Source organism: Bos taurus, chromosome 10 (assembly GCF_002263795.3).
Source record: "Bos taurus isolate L1 Dominette 01449 registration number 42190680 breed Hereford chromosome 10, ARS-UCD2.0, whole genome shotgun sequence".
In the NCBI taxonomy this organism is placed as follows: Eukaryota; Metazoa; Chordata; class Mammalia; order Artiodactyla; family Bovidae; genus Bos; species Bos taurus.
This window is the reverse complement of record NC_037337.1, coordinates 949,659-962,008: the sequence shown is the minus strand read 5'-3', so window position 1 is coordinate 962,008 and position 12,350 is coordinate 949,659. Positions and strand designations below refer to the sequence as shown.

At 43.3% G+C, this 12,350-nt stretch overlaps 1 protein-coding gene across 3 annotated transcripts in view; it reads right to left on the bottom strand.

Moving 5' to 3' along the window:
* The window catches only part of MCC (MCC regulator of WNT signaling pathway), a 533,511-nt gene that overhangs the window by 23,170 nt on the left and 497,991 nt on the right, over positions 1–12,350 (bottom strand). For all 3 annotated transcript variants that reach the window (XM_010808842.4, XM_059890654.1, NM_001083523.1), the window contains 2 exons: positions 11,498–11,732; positions 370–576 (listed from right to left, as the gene is read on the bottom strand). In XM_010808842.4, coding sequence (XP_010807144.1) covers positions 370–576; positions 11,498–11,732 — 442 coding nt within the window. The remainder of the gene's footprint in view (positions 1–369; positions 577–11,497; positions 11,733–12,350) is intronic.

Sequence of the window (12,350 nt, the reverse complement as noted above, 5' to 3'; positions counted from 1 at the left end):
ATTTTTCTCATGTAAATGGGGATAACTCTTGCTTCCCGAGAGTCATGAGACTCAGGGGAGATGACACGTGTGGCGATCAGTACCACGTGATCAACACCGATGATCACACGGGCCAAGAGGAGGAGGTGGGGTGAGTACTGGCCTCCTGGACCACTGCACAGGCCACTGCCCAGATGAGACCGTGATCTATGAGATGCTTTACCTGCTTTATAAAGTGAGGTTTGAAAAAATGTGGACTTGGTTTCTTTGCACTCAAAACGTCCCTGTCTTTCAGATCTCTAGAATGGCTGCAGTTCCTCTGGAGATAAGGAAGCTGAGGGCAGTGAGTGTGGCTCTGCAGGAGGGGAGGCTGAGCCCGGGCCGCCCTACCTTGCCGGCCGCGTCCTTGCCTCCGCTGCTGGTGGAGCTGAGGGACCGCGTGCGCTGCTCCTTCTGCTCCTCCACCTCAGACTTGAGGTGCTCGATGTGGACCAGGTAGGCCTGCTCCTGGGCTTCTCGTGTGCTCAGCTTCAGCTCCAGGGCTTTCTTCTCCTTCTCCAGGAGGTAGAGCTGGGCCTTCAGCTCGGCCATCTCCTCCTGCGGGGCACAGAGCGTATGAAGGGCTGGTGGGGTGACAGCAGGGCCGCTGACCGCCCCGCGAGGCCCCGCGGGAGGTGTCACTTGGCAGCTGTTGTGGGGGGGCCAAGCCCCAGGGGAGACTGGACGGCTGTCTCCACACTCCCGCACCACGCCACGGGCTTGCCACTGTGCACCAGAACCGAGATCAACAGGTAGAAGGGACAGGCCTGCAGGCTTTGGCTCACACTAAGGAGCATCTTTCGAACAACCAGGAGATTCCACCTCCTCTTCCCCAGTGGTCATACTCGCCTTGCTGGAGGCCAGTTTTCTGGCAGGCAGAGGCTAACCCGCATCAAAGAGGTTGAAGCCTCTGACTAGGTCCCTTCTAAATTCCGTTTCCTTTCCCATTTTCCATGACACCAATCCATGAATATCATCACCCTCATGGCAGCTGGGTCCTGCAGCCACGCTGGGCAGCTCGGAAGCACCCACAGCAGTGACACTGGCCCCAGGTCCTATCAGCTTCAGGGCCCAAATAAAATCCATGGAAACAGAGCCCGCCTCAGGTGACTATTCATCAGTTCACTTCTTGAAGTACCTTGGAGAAGTCAAAGGAGAGTTTGCTGTGAAGAGTAAGAAGTGACCCCAAAATGGGACAGTGCTCTCCTGGACAGTGAGAAGCACTCGCATTTACTGAGCATGTAACCCCGCTTTAAATGGTTATACTAAGCAGCTCATTAAGTCCTCCCACCCTGAGCTAGGTACTATGAATATCTCCATTCATGGATGGGACACTGAGGTGAGCAGAGCCCACAATCTCTTTTCAGCCCCCATACTGCGTAAATTATGGAGCCTGAGTTTGAACCCACGACATCCAGCTCAGAGGCCAGGTAAGCACCAAGCTACAGTCCCCCACCCCATGAACACCTGGTCAGTCTCCCCAGGTCTTTCTGTGATCCTACTTAAAAGGATTCTTCATACGCTGAGTCACTTCATACACTGAATCCCTCAGGAGGGATTCACCAAGTCACTCACTGACTGTGGTCACCCCTGAAGTGACCCTCTTCTGAGCTAACAAGCCACAGGCCTGCTGTGCTGTCTTGGGTAAGCCAGACCCGGGAGGAGATGGTCTCAGCTCCAGTGTGGGGCAACACCTGGAGGGCACCCAGCACGGCTAGTTATACTCAGGGACAGTATTAGCCATGGAGAAGGCAATGTGCCGAGCAACTGCTCAAAAGACGATGCAAACCTTTCCTGACGATGACATAAAACCAGGATGAAAGGTGTTTCCACACACTGAACCGTCTCATCTTTTGCCACTAGAAACAGGATTCTTAAGGTGCTGGCAACACTGTTTCCTGAGCTAATGTGGACAGTCAAGCCCAGAACACACAGACGCAAGCTTGAGAGAAGGAGAGATGAATGCGTGGGTGCCGGAGATGAAGCGGGCGTTCGCCCAAGAGGAAAGATGAGGCAGCCACAGTGCCGCTCCCTGAGGCCTCGGGTGGGGAGGGGGCCCAGGACCTGGGCTTTCAGCACCTGCACAAGGGCGGGGCGGGCAGCCGGGCCGGGGAGCCCGACGGGAGCACTAGCTCGCAGAGGAGACTTGAAGGCTGCCTCCTGGAGGGGCGGCCAGGCCACGTGTGTCCTCACTCAGGTTTTGGGTGGGAAAAGCAAAGAAAAGCCTCCTTTGAGGAATCAGAGGACAAACCTGAAGGATGCATAAATGAACAACAGGAACTCTCAGCCAAGAATATAACAAAGACCAGTCCTAAACCTCTGAAACCTGCAGGTCCGAGCAGGTCTAAGGCCACAAGTGTCTACAGGGATATCTCTACCCAGGACGACCCAGGACCACCCAGAAGACAAGAACTCCACCGAGGGCGAACTGGCACCTGGGGTGTGATGGGGAAGGTGGCTGTTGGTGCCCCACACAGCACCAAACGGACAAGCAGGTCAGGAAACCAGGGCTCCTGTCCAAACGCTGCCCTGGCCTCTCCCTGTTCTCCCCGCCTCACCTTAACATCAGCATCCACCCGGGAAGCACCTGCAAGCATTCTGGAGACCGATCGGAGGCTGTTTCACCCCGCAGAGGCCTCTTCTGGCTTCTCCTGGGGACGAGGTGCTCCATTCTGGCCTGGGACCCCCTGAGGCTTCTCTAGAGCTCAGGGCACCTCTCTAGGAGCACTTCCAGCTCGAGGGACCCCGGACATACTGAAACCACTCCTGTCTACACACGAGGTTCTGGCTGTCCTCCTGTGGAGAGGCAACTGAACACGGATGGCTGACCAGCTTTCGAGGGGCCTTTTTATGTTTCCTCCTGATGATAGTGGAGTGCAGGGGATGAGGGTTTTTTTTTTTTTTTTTTTTTAATTTTATTTTATTTTTAAACTTTACATAATTGTATTAGTTTTGACAAATATCAAAATGAATCCACCACAGGTATACATGTGTTCCCCATCCTGAACCCTCCTCCCTCCTCCCTCCCCATACCATCCCTCTGGGTCGTCCCAGTGCACTAGCCCCAAGCATCCAGTATCGTGGATCGAACCTGGACTGGCAACTAGTTTCTTACATGATATTTTACATGTTACAATGTCATTCTCCCAAATCTTCCCACCCTCTCCCTCTCCCACAGAGTCCATAAGACTGTTCTATACATCAGTGTCTCTTTTGCTGTCTCGTACACAGGGTTATTGTTACCATCTTTCTAAATTCCATATATATGCGTTAGAATACTGTATTTATGTTTTTCCTTCTGGCTTACTTCACTCTGTATAATAGGCTCCAGTTTCATCCACCTCGTTAGAACTGATTCAAATGTATTCTTTTTAATGGCTGAGTAATACTCCATTGTGTATATGTACCACAGCTTTCTTATCCATTCATCTGCTGATGGACATCTAGGTTGCTTCCATGTCTTGGCTATTATAAACAGTGCTGCGATGAACATTGGGGTACACGTGTCTCTTTCCCTTCTGGTTTCCTCAGTGTGTATGCCCAGCAGTGGGGTTGCTGGATCATAAGGCAGTTCTATTTCCAGTTTTTTAAGGAATCTCCACACTGTTCTCCATAGTGGCTGTACTAGTTTGCATTCCCACCAACAGTGTAAGAGGGTTCCCTTTTCTCCACACCCTCTCCAGCATTTATTATTTGTAGACTTTTGGATCGCAGCCATTCTGACTGGTGTGAAATGGTACCTCATAGTGGTTTTGATTTGCATTTCTCTGATAATGAGTGATGTTGAGCATCTTTTCATGTGTTTATTAGCCATCTGTATGTCTTTTTTGGAGAAATGTCTATTTAGTTCTTTGGCCCATTTTTTGATTGGGTCGTTTATTTTTCTGGAGTTGAGCTGTAGGAGTTGCTTGTATATTTTTGAGATTAGTTGTTTGTCGGTTGCTTCATTTGCTATTATTTTCTCCCATTCTGAAGGCTGTCTTTTCACCTTGCTAATAGTTTCCTTTGATGTGCAGAAGCTTTTAAGGTTAATTAGGTCCCATTTGTTTATTTTTGTTTTTATTTCCAATATTCTGGGAGGTGGGTCATAGAGGATCCTGCTGTGATGTATGTCGGAGAGTGTTTTGCCTATGTTCTCCTCTAGGAGTTTTATAGTTTCTGGTCTTACGTTTAGATCTTTAATCCATTTTGAGTTTATTTTTGTGTATGGTGTTAGAAAGTGGTCCAGTTTCATTCTTTTACAAGTGGTTGACCAGATTTCCCAGCACCACTTGTTAAAGAGATTGTCTTTAATCCATTGTATATTCTTGCCTCCTTTGTCGAAGATAAGGTGTCCATATGTGCGTGGATTTATCTCTGGGCTTTCTATTTTATTCCATTGATCAATATTTCTGTCTTTGTGCCAGTACCATACTGTCTTGATAACTGTGGCTTTGTAGTAGAGCCTGAAGTCAGGTAGGTTGATTCCTCCAGTTCCATTCTTCTTTCTCAAGATCGCTTTGGCTATTCGAGGTTTTTTGTATTTCCATACAAATTGTGAAATTATTTGTTCTAGCTCTGTGAAGAATACTGTTGGTAGCTTGATAGGGATTGCGTTGAATCTATAAATTGCTTTGGGTAGTATACTCATTTTCACTATATTGATTCTTCCAATCCATGAACATGGTATATTTCTCCATCTATTAGTGTCCTCTTTGATTTCTTTCACCAGTGTTTTATAGTTTTCTATATATAGGTCTTTAGTTTCTTTAGGTAGATATATTCCTAAGTATTTTATTCTTTCCGTTGCAATGGTGAATGGAATTGTTTCCTTAATTTCTCTTTCTGTTTTCTCATTATTAGTGTATAGGAATGCAAGGGATTTCTGTGTGTTGATTTTATATCCTGCAACTTTACTGTAGTCATTGATTATTTCTAGTAATTTTCTGGTGGACTCTTTAGGGTTTTCTATGTAGAGGATCATGTCATCTGCAAATAGTGAGAGTTTTACTTCTTCTTTTCCAATTTGGATTCCTTTGATTTCTTTTTCTGCTCTGATTGCTGTGGCCAAAACTTCCAAAACTATGTTGAATAGTAATGGTGAAAGTGGGCACCCTTGTCTTGTTCCTGACTTTAGAGGAAATGCTTTCAATTTTTCACCATTGAGGATAATGTTTGCAGTGGGTTTGTCATATATAGCTTTTATTATGTTGAGGTATGTTCCTTCTATTCCTGCTTTCTGGAGAGTTTTTATCATAAATGGATGTTGAATTTTGTCAAAGGCTTTCTCTGCATCTATTGAGATAATCATATGGTTTTTATTTTTCAATTTGTTAATGTGGTGTATTACATTGACTGATTTGCGGATATTGAAGAATCCTTGCATCCCTGGGATAAAGCCCACTTGATCATGGTGTATGATCTTTTTAATGTGTTGTTGGATTCTGATTGCTAGAATTTTGTTAAGGATTTTTGCATCTATGTTCATCAGTGATATTGGCCTGTAGTTTTCTTTTTTTGTGGGATCTTTGTCAGGTTTTGGTATTAGGGTGATGGTGGCCTCATAGAATGAGTTTGGAAGTTTACCTTCCTCTGCAATTTTCTGGAAGAGTTTGAGCAGGATAGGTGTTAGCTCTTCTCTAAATTTTTGGTAGAATTCAGCTGTGAAGCCGTCTGGACCGGGGCTTTTGTTTGCTGGAAGATTTTTGATTACAGTTTCAATTTCCATGCTTGTGATGGGTCTGTTAAGATTTTCTATTTCTTCCTGGTCCAGTTTTGGAAAGTTGTACTTTTCTAAGAATTTGTCCATTTCTTCCACGTTGTCCATTTTATTGGCATATAATTGTTGATAGTAGTCTCTTATGATCCTTTGTATTTCTGTGTTGTCTGTTGTGATCTCTCCATTTTCGTTTCTAATTTTGTTGATTTGATTTTTCTCCCTTTGTTTCTTGATGAGTCTGGCTAATGGTTTGTCAATTTTATTTATCCTTTCAAAGAACCAGCTTTTGGTTTTGTTGATTTTTGCTATGGTCTCTTTTGTTTCTTTTGCATTTATTTCTGCTCTAATTTTTAAGATTTCTTTCCTTCTACTAACCCTGGGGTTCTTCATTTCTTCCTTTTCTAGTTGCTTTAGGTGTAGAGTTAGGTTATTTATTTGACTTTTTTCTTGTTTCTTGAGGTGTGCCTGTATTGCTATGAACTTTCCCCTTAGGACTGCTTTTACCGTGTCCCACAGGTTTTGGGTTGTTGTGTTTTCATTTTCATTCGTTTCTATGCAAATTTTGATTTCTTTTTTGATTTCTTCTGTGATTTGTTGGTTATTCAGCAGCGTGTTGTTCAGCCTCCATATGTTGGAATTTTTAATAGTTTTTCTCCTGTAATTGAGATCTAATCTTACTGCATTGTGGTCAGAAAAAATGCTTGGAATGATTTCTATCTTTTTGAATTTACCAAGGCTAGCTTTATGGCCCAGGATGTGATCTATCCTGGAGAAGGTTCCATGTGCGCTTGAGAAAAAGGTGAAATTCATTGTTTTGGGATGAAATGACCTATAGATATCAATTAGGTCTAACTGGTCTATTGTATCGTTTAAAGTTTGTGTTTCCTTGTTAATTTTCTGTTTAGTTGATCTATCCATAGGTGTAAGTGGGGTATTAAGGTCTCCCACTATTATTGTGTTATTGTTAATTTCTCCTTTCATACTTGTTAGCAGTTGTCTTACGTACTGTGGTGCTCCCGTGTTGGGTGCATATATATTTATAATTGTTATATCTTCTTCTTGGATTGATCCTTTGATCATTATGTAGTGACCTTCTTTGTCTCTTTTCACAGCCTTTGTTTTAAAGTCTATTTTATCTGATATGAGTATTGCTACTCCTGCTTTCTTTTGGTCCCTATTTGCATGGAAAATCTTTTTCCAGCCCTTCACTTTCAGTCTGTATGTGTCCCCTGTTTTGAGGTGGGTCTCTTGTAGACAACATATGTAGGGGTCTTGTTTTTGTATCCATTCAGCCAGTCTTTGTCTTTTGGTTGGGGCATTCAAACCATTTACGTTTAAGGTAATTACTGATAAGTATGTTCCCGTTGCCATTTACTTTATTGTTTTGGGTTCGAGTTTATACACCGTTTTTGTGTTTCCTGTCTAGAGAATATCCTTTAGTATTTGTTGGAGAGCTGGTTTGGTGGTGCAGAATTCTCTCAGCTTTTGCTTGTCTGAAAAGCTTTTGATTTCTCCTTCATACTTGAATGAGATCCTTGCTGGGTACAATAATCTGGGCTGTAGGTTATTTTCTTTCATCATTTTAAGTATGTCTTGCCATTCCCTCCTGGCTTGAAGAGTTTCTATTGAAAGATCAGCTGTTATCCTTATGGGAATTCCCTTGTGTGTTATTTGTTGTTTTTCCCTTGCTGCTTTTAATATTTGTTCTTTGTGTTTGATCTTTGTTAATTTGATTAATATGTGTCTTGGGGTGTTTCGCCTTGGGTTTATCCTGTTTGGTACTCTCTGGGTTTCTTGGACTTGGGTGATTATTTCCTTCCCCATTTTAGGGAAGTTTTCCACTATTATCTCCTCAAGTATTTTCTCATGGTCTTTCTTTTTGTCTTCTTCTTCTGGAACCCCTATGATTCGAATGTTGTAGCGTTTAATATTGTCCTGGAGGTCTCTGAGATTGTCCTCATTTCTTTTAATTCGTTTTTCTTTTATCCTCTCTGATTCATTTATTTCTACCATTCTATCTTCTAATTCACTAATCCTGTCTTCTGCCTCTGTTATTCTACTATTTGTTGCCTCCAGAGTGTTTTTAATTTCACTTATTGCATTATTCATTATATATTGACTCTTTTTTATTTCTTCTAGGTCCTTGTTAAACCTTTCTTGCATCTTCTCAATCCTTGTCTCCAGGCTATTTATCTGTGATTCCATTTTAGTTTCAAGATTTTGGATCAATTTCACTATCATTATTCGGAATTCTTTATCAGGTAGATTCCCTATCTCTTCCTCTTTTGTTTGGTTTGGTGGGCATTTATCCTGTTCCTTTATCTGCTGAGTATTCCTCTGTCTCTTCATCTTGTTTAAATTGCTGAGTTTGGGGTGTCCTTTCTGTATTCTGGCAGTTTGTGGAGTTCTCTTTATTGTGGTGTTTCCTCGCTGTGTGTGGGTTTGTACAGGTGGCTTGTCAAGGTTTCCTGGTTAGGGAAGCTTGTGTCGGTGTTCTGGTGGGTGGAGCTGTATTTCTTCTCTCTGGAGTGCAATGAAATGTCCAGTAATGAGTTATGAGATGTCTATAGTTTTGGGGTGACTTTGGGCAGCCTGTATCTTGAAGCTCAGGGCTGTGTTCCTTTGTTGCTGGAGAATTTGCTTGGTATGTCTTGCCCTGGAACTTATTGGCCCTTGTGTGGTGCTTGGTTTCAGTGTCGGTATGGAGGCATTTGATGAGCTCCTGTGAATGAATGTTCCTTGGAGTCAGGAGTTCCCTGGAGTCAGGGTTTGGACTTAAGTCTCCTGCTTCCGATTATCGGTCTTATTTTTACAGTAGTTTCAAAACTTCTCCTTCTATACAGCACCATTGATAAAACATCTACATTAAAGATGATAAGTTTCTCTACAGTGAGGGTCACTCAGAGAGGTTCACAGGGTTACATGGAGAAGAGAAGAGGGAGGAGGGAGTTAGAGGTGACCCAAATGAGATGAGGTGAATCAATAGTGGAGAGAGTGGGCTAGCCAGTAGTCACTTCCTTATGTGCACTCCACAACTGGACCACTCAGAGATGTTCACGGGGTTATACAGAGAAGAGAAGAAGGAGGAAGGTAACAGAGGTGGCCAGAAGGATAAAAGGGGGGAATGAAAAGGAGGGAGACAGATCCAGCCAGTAATCAGTTCCCTAAGTGTTCTCCACCGTCTGGAACACACAGAAATTCACAGAGTTGGGTAGAGTAGAGAGGGGTTAGGGAGGAGACACAGGCGACCTGGTGGAGAAAAAGGAGGGTCCAAAGGGAGAGAGAGCAGTCAAGCCAGTAATCTCACTCCCTAGTGAAAAATGGGTCCTGAAGATTGGGTCCTTAAAGGTACAAAATTGGTAACAAATACATAAAAGCAAAAATTAAAAATCTAGAGTAGAGTTTGGAATTTCAAAAATACGATGTTAAAGAAAAGAAGAAGGAAAAGAAAGAGAGAAAGAACAAACAAACGAAAACAAACAAGGTCGCGAAAATTATAAAGAAAGTACAGGTACAAAATTGATAACTAATACCAGAAAGCGAAAATTAAACATCTAGAGTAGAGTTTGGCATTTCAAAAATACGATGTTAAAGAAAAGAAGAAGGAAAAGAAAGAGAGAAAAACGAACAAACAAAAACAAACAAGGTCGCGAAAATTATAAAGAAAGTACAGGTACAAAATTGATAACTAATACCAGAAAGCAAAAATTAAAAATCTAGAGTAGAGTTTGGAATTTCAAAAATACAATGTTAAAAAAAAAAAAAAAAAAAGAAGAAGAAGAAAAATAAAGAGAGAAAACAAACAAACAAATACGAACAATGTCACAAAAATTATAAAGAAAATACAGGTACAAAATTGATATCAAATACCAAAAAGCATAAATTAAAAATCTAGAGTAAAGTTTGGAATTTCAGATATACCATGTTATATAAAAGAAGAAGAGAAAGAAACAGAGAAGAAGAAAAAAAAAAAAAGTCACAGAAATTATATAAAGAAAAACTATAGGTACAAAATTGATAACATATACCAAAAAGCGAAAATTAAAAATCTAGAGTAGAGTTTGGGATTTCAAAAATACAATGTTAAAGAAAAGAAGAAAAAAACAAAAACAAACAAACAAAAAAAACAAGGTCAAAAAATTATAAAATATATATATATGAAGTTTGCTGAAGAAGAAAAAAATTAGGGTCTTTTTTTTTTTTTGCAAAGTAATAGGTTATAAAAGTGAAAATTAAAGGAACAATAGAGGACTTAAATTTTTTTTTTTTAATTAAAAAAAAAGAAAGAATGATCGTAAAAATAATAAAAATATATCTAGGACTTTTTTTTTTTTTTTTGGGTGTTGTGGGTTCAGTTCATTTTTGGCTAGTTCCTTGGTCAGATTTATATTTCTCAAGATCTATAGGCCCCTTCCTATGTAGTCCGTAGTAACCACAGGGTTTTGATCTATTGCCTGTAGCTTCCAAGGCGTTTCCCTCTGTTATATCTTCTTCTGTTTGCTAGTCTCTTCAGTATCTGGTTTCCGCCCTGACTCAAAGGGCACGGTGGAGGACACTTTTTTTTTTTTTTTTTAGGCTTACTTGTTCAGTCGCGCTGTGGGGAGGGAGGGAGGGATGCTGCAAACAAATAACACTGGCGTGGGCTCGCAATGCCTCAGCCACCCTGGGTCTGCCCCTGCTCACGGCGCGTGTAGCCTCCCTGTCCACACTGCTCGGACTCTAGGTTGTTCCGCCGGGAACAATCCGAGGCTGGCCCTGGGCTGCATGCACCTCCCAGGTCCAAGCCGCTCAGGTTCAGGCACTCGGGTAGTCCTCAGAGGCGCAGACTCAGTTGGGCCTGCGTTTTGTGCTCTTCCCAGGTCCGAGCGCCAATTTGCTCTTCCCAGGCGAGCGCCAATGCTGCGACTTATCGCCTCCCCGCCACTCGGTTATCTGGATGTAAAACCGGCGCACCTTCTCAGGCAGATATTGACCGTCCAGACCCCCAAGAAGTTTTAGTTAGCAAAGAAGCCTGCTTACAATTTTATAGATAATGTCTCTCTGGGGCTGCGATTGCCCCCTTCCGGCTCTGGCTGCCTGTCACTGGAGGGGGAAGGTCTGCAGCCGGCTATCTCTGTTCAGTCCTTTGTTCCGTGCGCGGGCCTGGCGGTCTTAGGTTAGGGCTGGCTTTTCGCGTGGTAGGTATCCCACAGTCTGGTTTGCTAGCCCAAATTATTTCGCTCAGATAGCGCTCAGGGTATTCAGGCCAGATTCTTACTCTCAGCGATGCAGCCCACGCTGCGCCTCCCTGCCCAGCCCCGGTTTGCTAATGGCGGATGCAGGCGTCTGCGCTGCTTCTCTGCTGGGGGAGTTACTGTAGGGCTCGCAATCTGCGAGTTTTAAATTGTATATTTATTTTTTCTCCCTGTTATGTTGCCCTCTGTGCTTCCAAAGCTCGGCACAGATTCGGCAGTGAGAAGGTTTCCTGATGTTTGGAAACTTCTCTCTTTTTAAGATTCCCTTCCCGGGACGGAACTCCGTCCCTCCCTCTTTTGTCTCTTTTTTTTTGTTTTTAATATTTTCTCCTACCTCCTTTCGAAGAGTTGGGTTGCTTTTCTGGGTGCCTGATGTCCTCTGCCGGCATTCAGAAGTTGTTTTGTGGAATTTACTCGACGTTTAAATGCTCTTTTGATGAATTTGTGGGGGAGAAAGTGTTCTCCCCGTCCTACTCCTCCGCCATCTTGGCTCCTCCCCCGGGATGAGGGTTTGAGAAAAGGCCTCCCCGCCCCCTGCCACGGATACCTTCATGGCCATGAGCTCCTGCATCAGCACCGCGTTTTCCAGGTCTAGTCGCTGGCTGTCTCCCCGGGGCTTGACGTCGTAGCTGAGAGGGTCGATGTGGATGCTCTCCAGCTCCAGCATGGTCAGCTTGACCGCTGCCCTGTCGTTCCTGAGCTGCTGGATATAGTCCTTCAGCCTTTGCTCGTCTTCTTTAGTGAACTCCGTGTCACAGCTGCTGGCTGTGGAGCTGGTCGTGCTGAGAAGACAAAACAAACCACCTCACTGCATCTCCAGTGACTGCTAACAGCTCTTTTCCTCGTCATTCTTCTCCACACCCTCCTCTCCCAATAGCACCTGGCTGGTATGCCAAAACATCAACACCAAGAAGCATTCTTCCTAGCACTGGACATCGATACCACCTTTTGGGAAAGAAACGATGTGAAGAATATCGGAAATGTCAACACCCTTTAAGACAATATGTGGACTCTAGAAATGAATTCTAAGGAAACAATTCCACAGAAGCAAAAAGATACACACATACAAAGATGTTTCGTGGAATATAAGGTTTAGTGAATTACAGTATATATCAAAAAGAAGAAAATTATGTAGACATTATGGAAATAATTATGACAATGGTGGAGAGAGTTTGAGGAAACAGGATGAAAAATATGTCATAAGAATAGCTGTACACACTGCTATATTAAAAATGGATAACCAACAAGGACCTCCTGTATAGCACAGGGAACTCTGCTCAATGTTATTGGCAGCCTGGAAGGGACGGCAGTTTGGGGGAGAATAGATACACATATATGTATGACTGAGTCCTTTCGCTGTTCACCTGAAACTATCATAATATTAATCAGCTATACCCCAA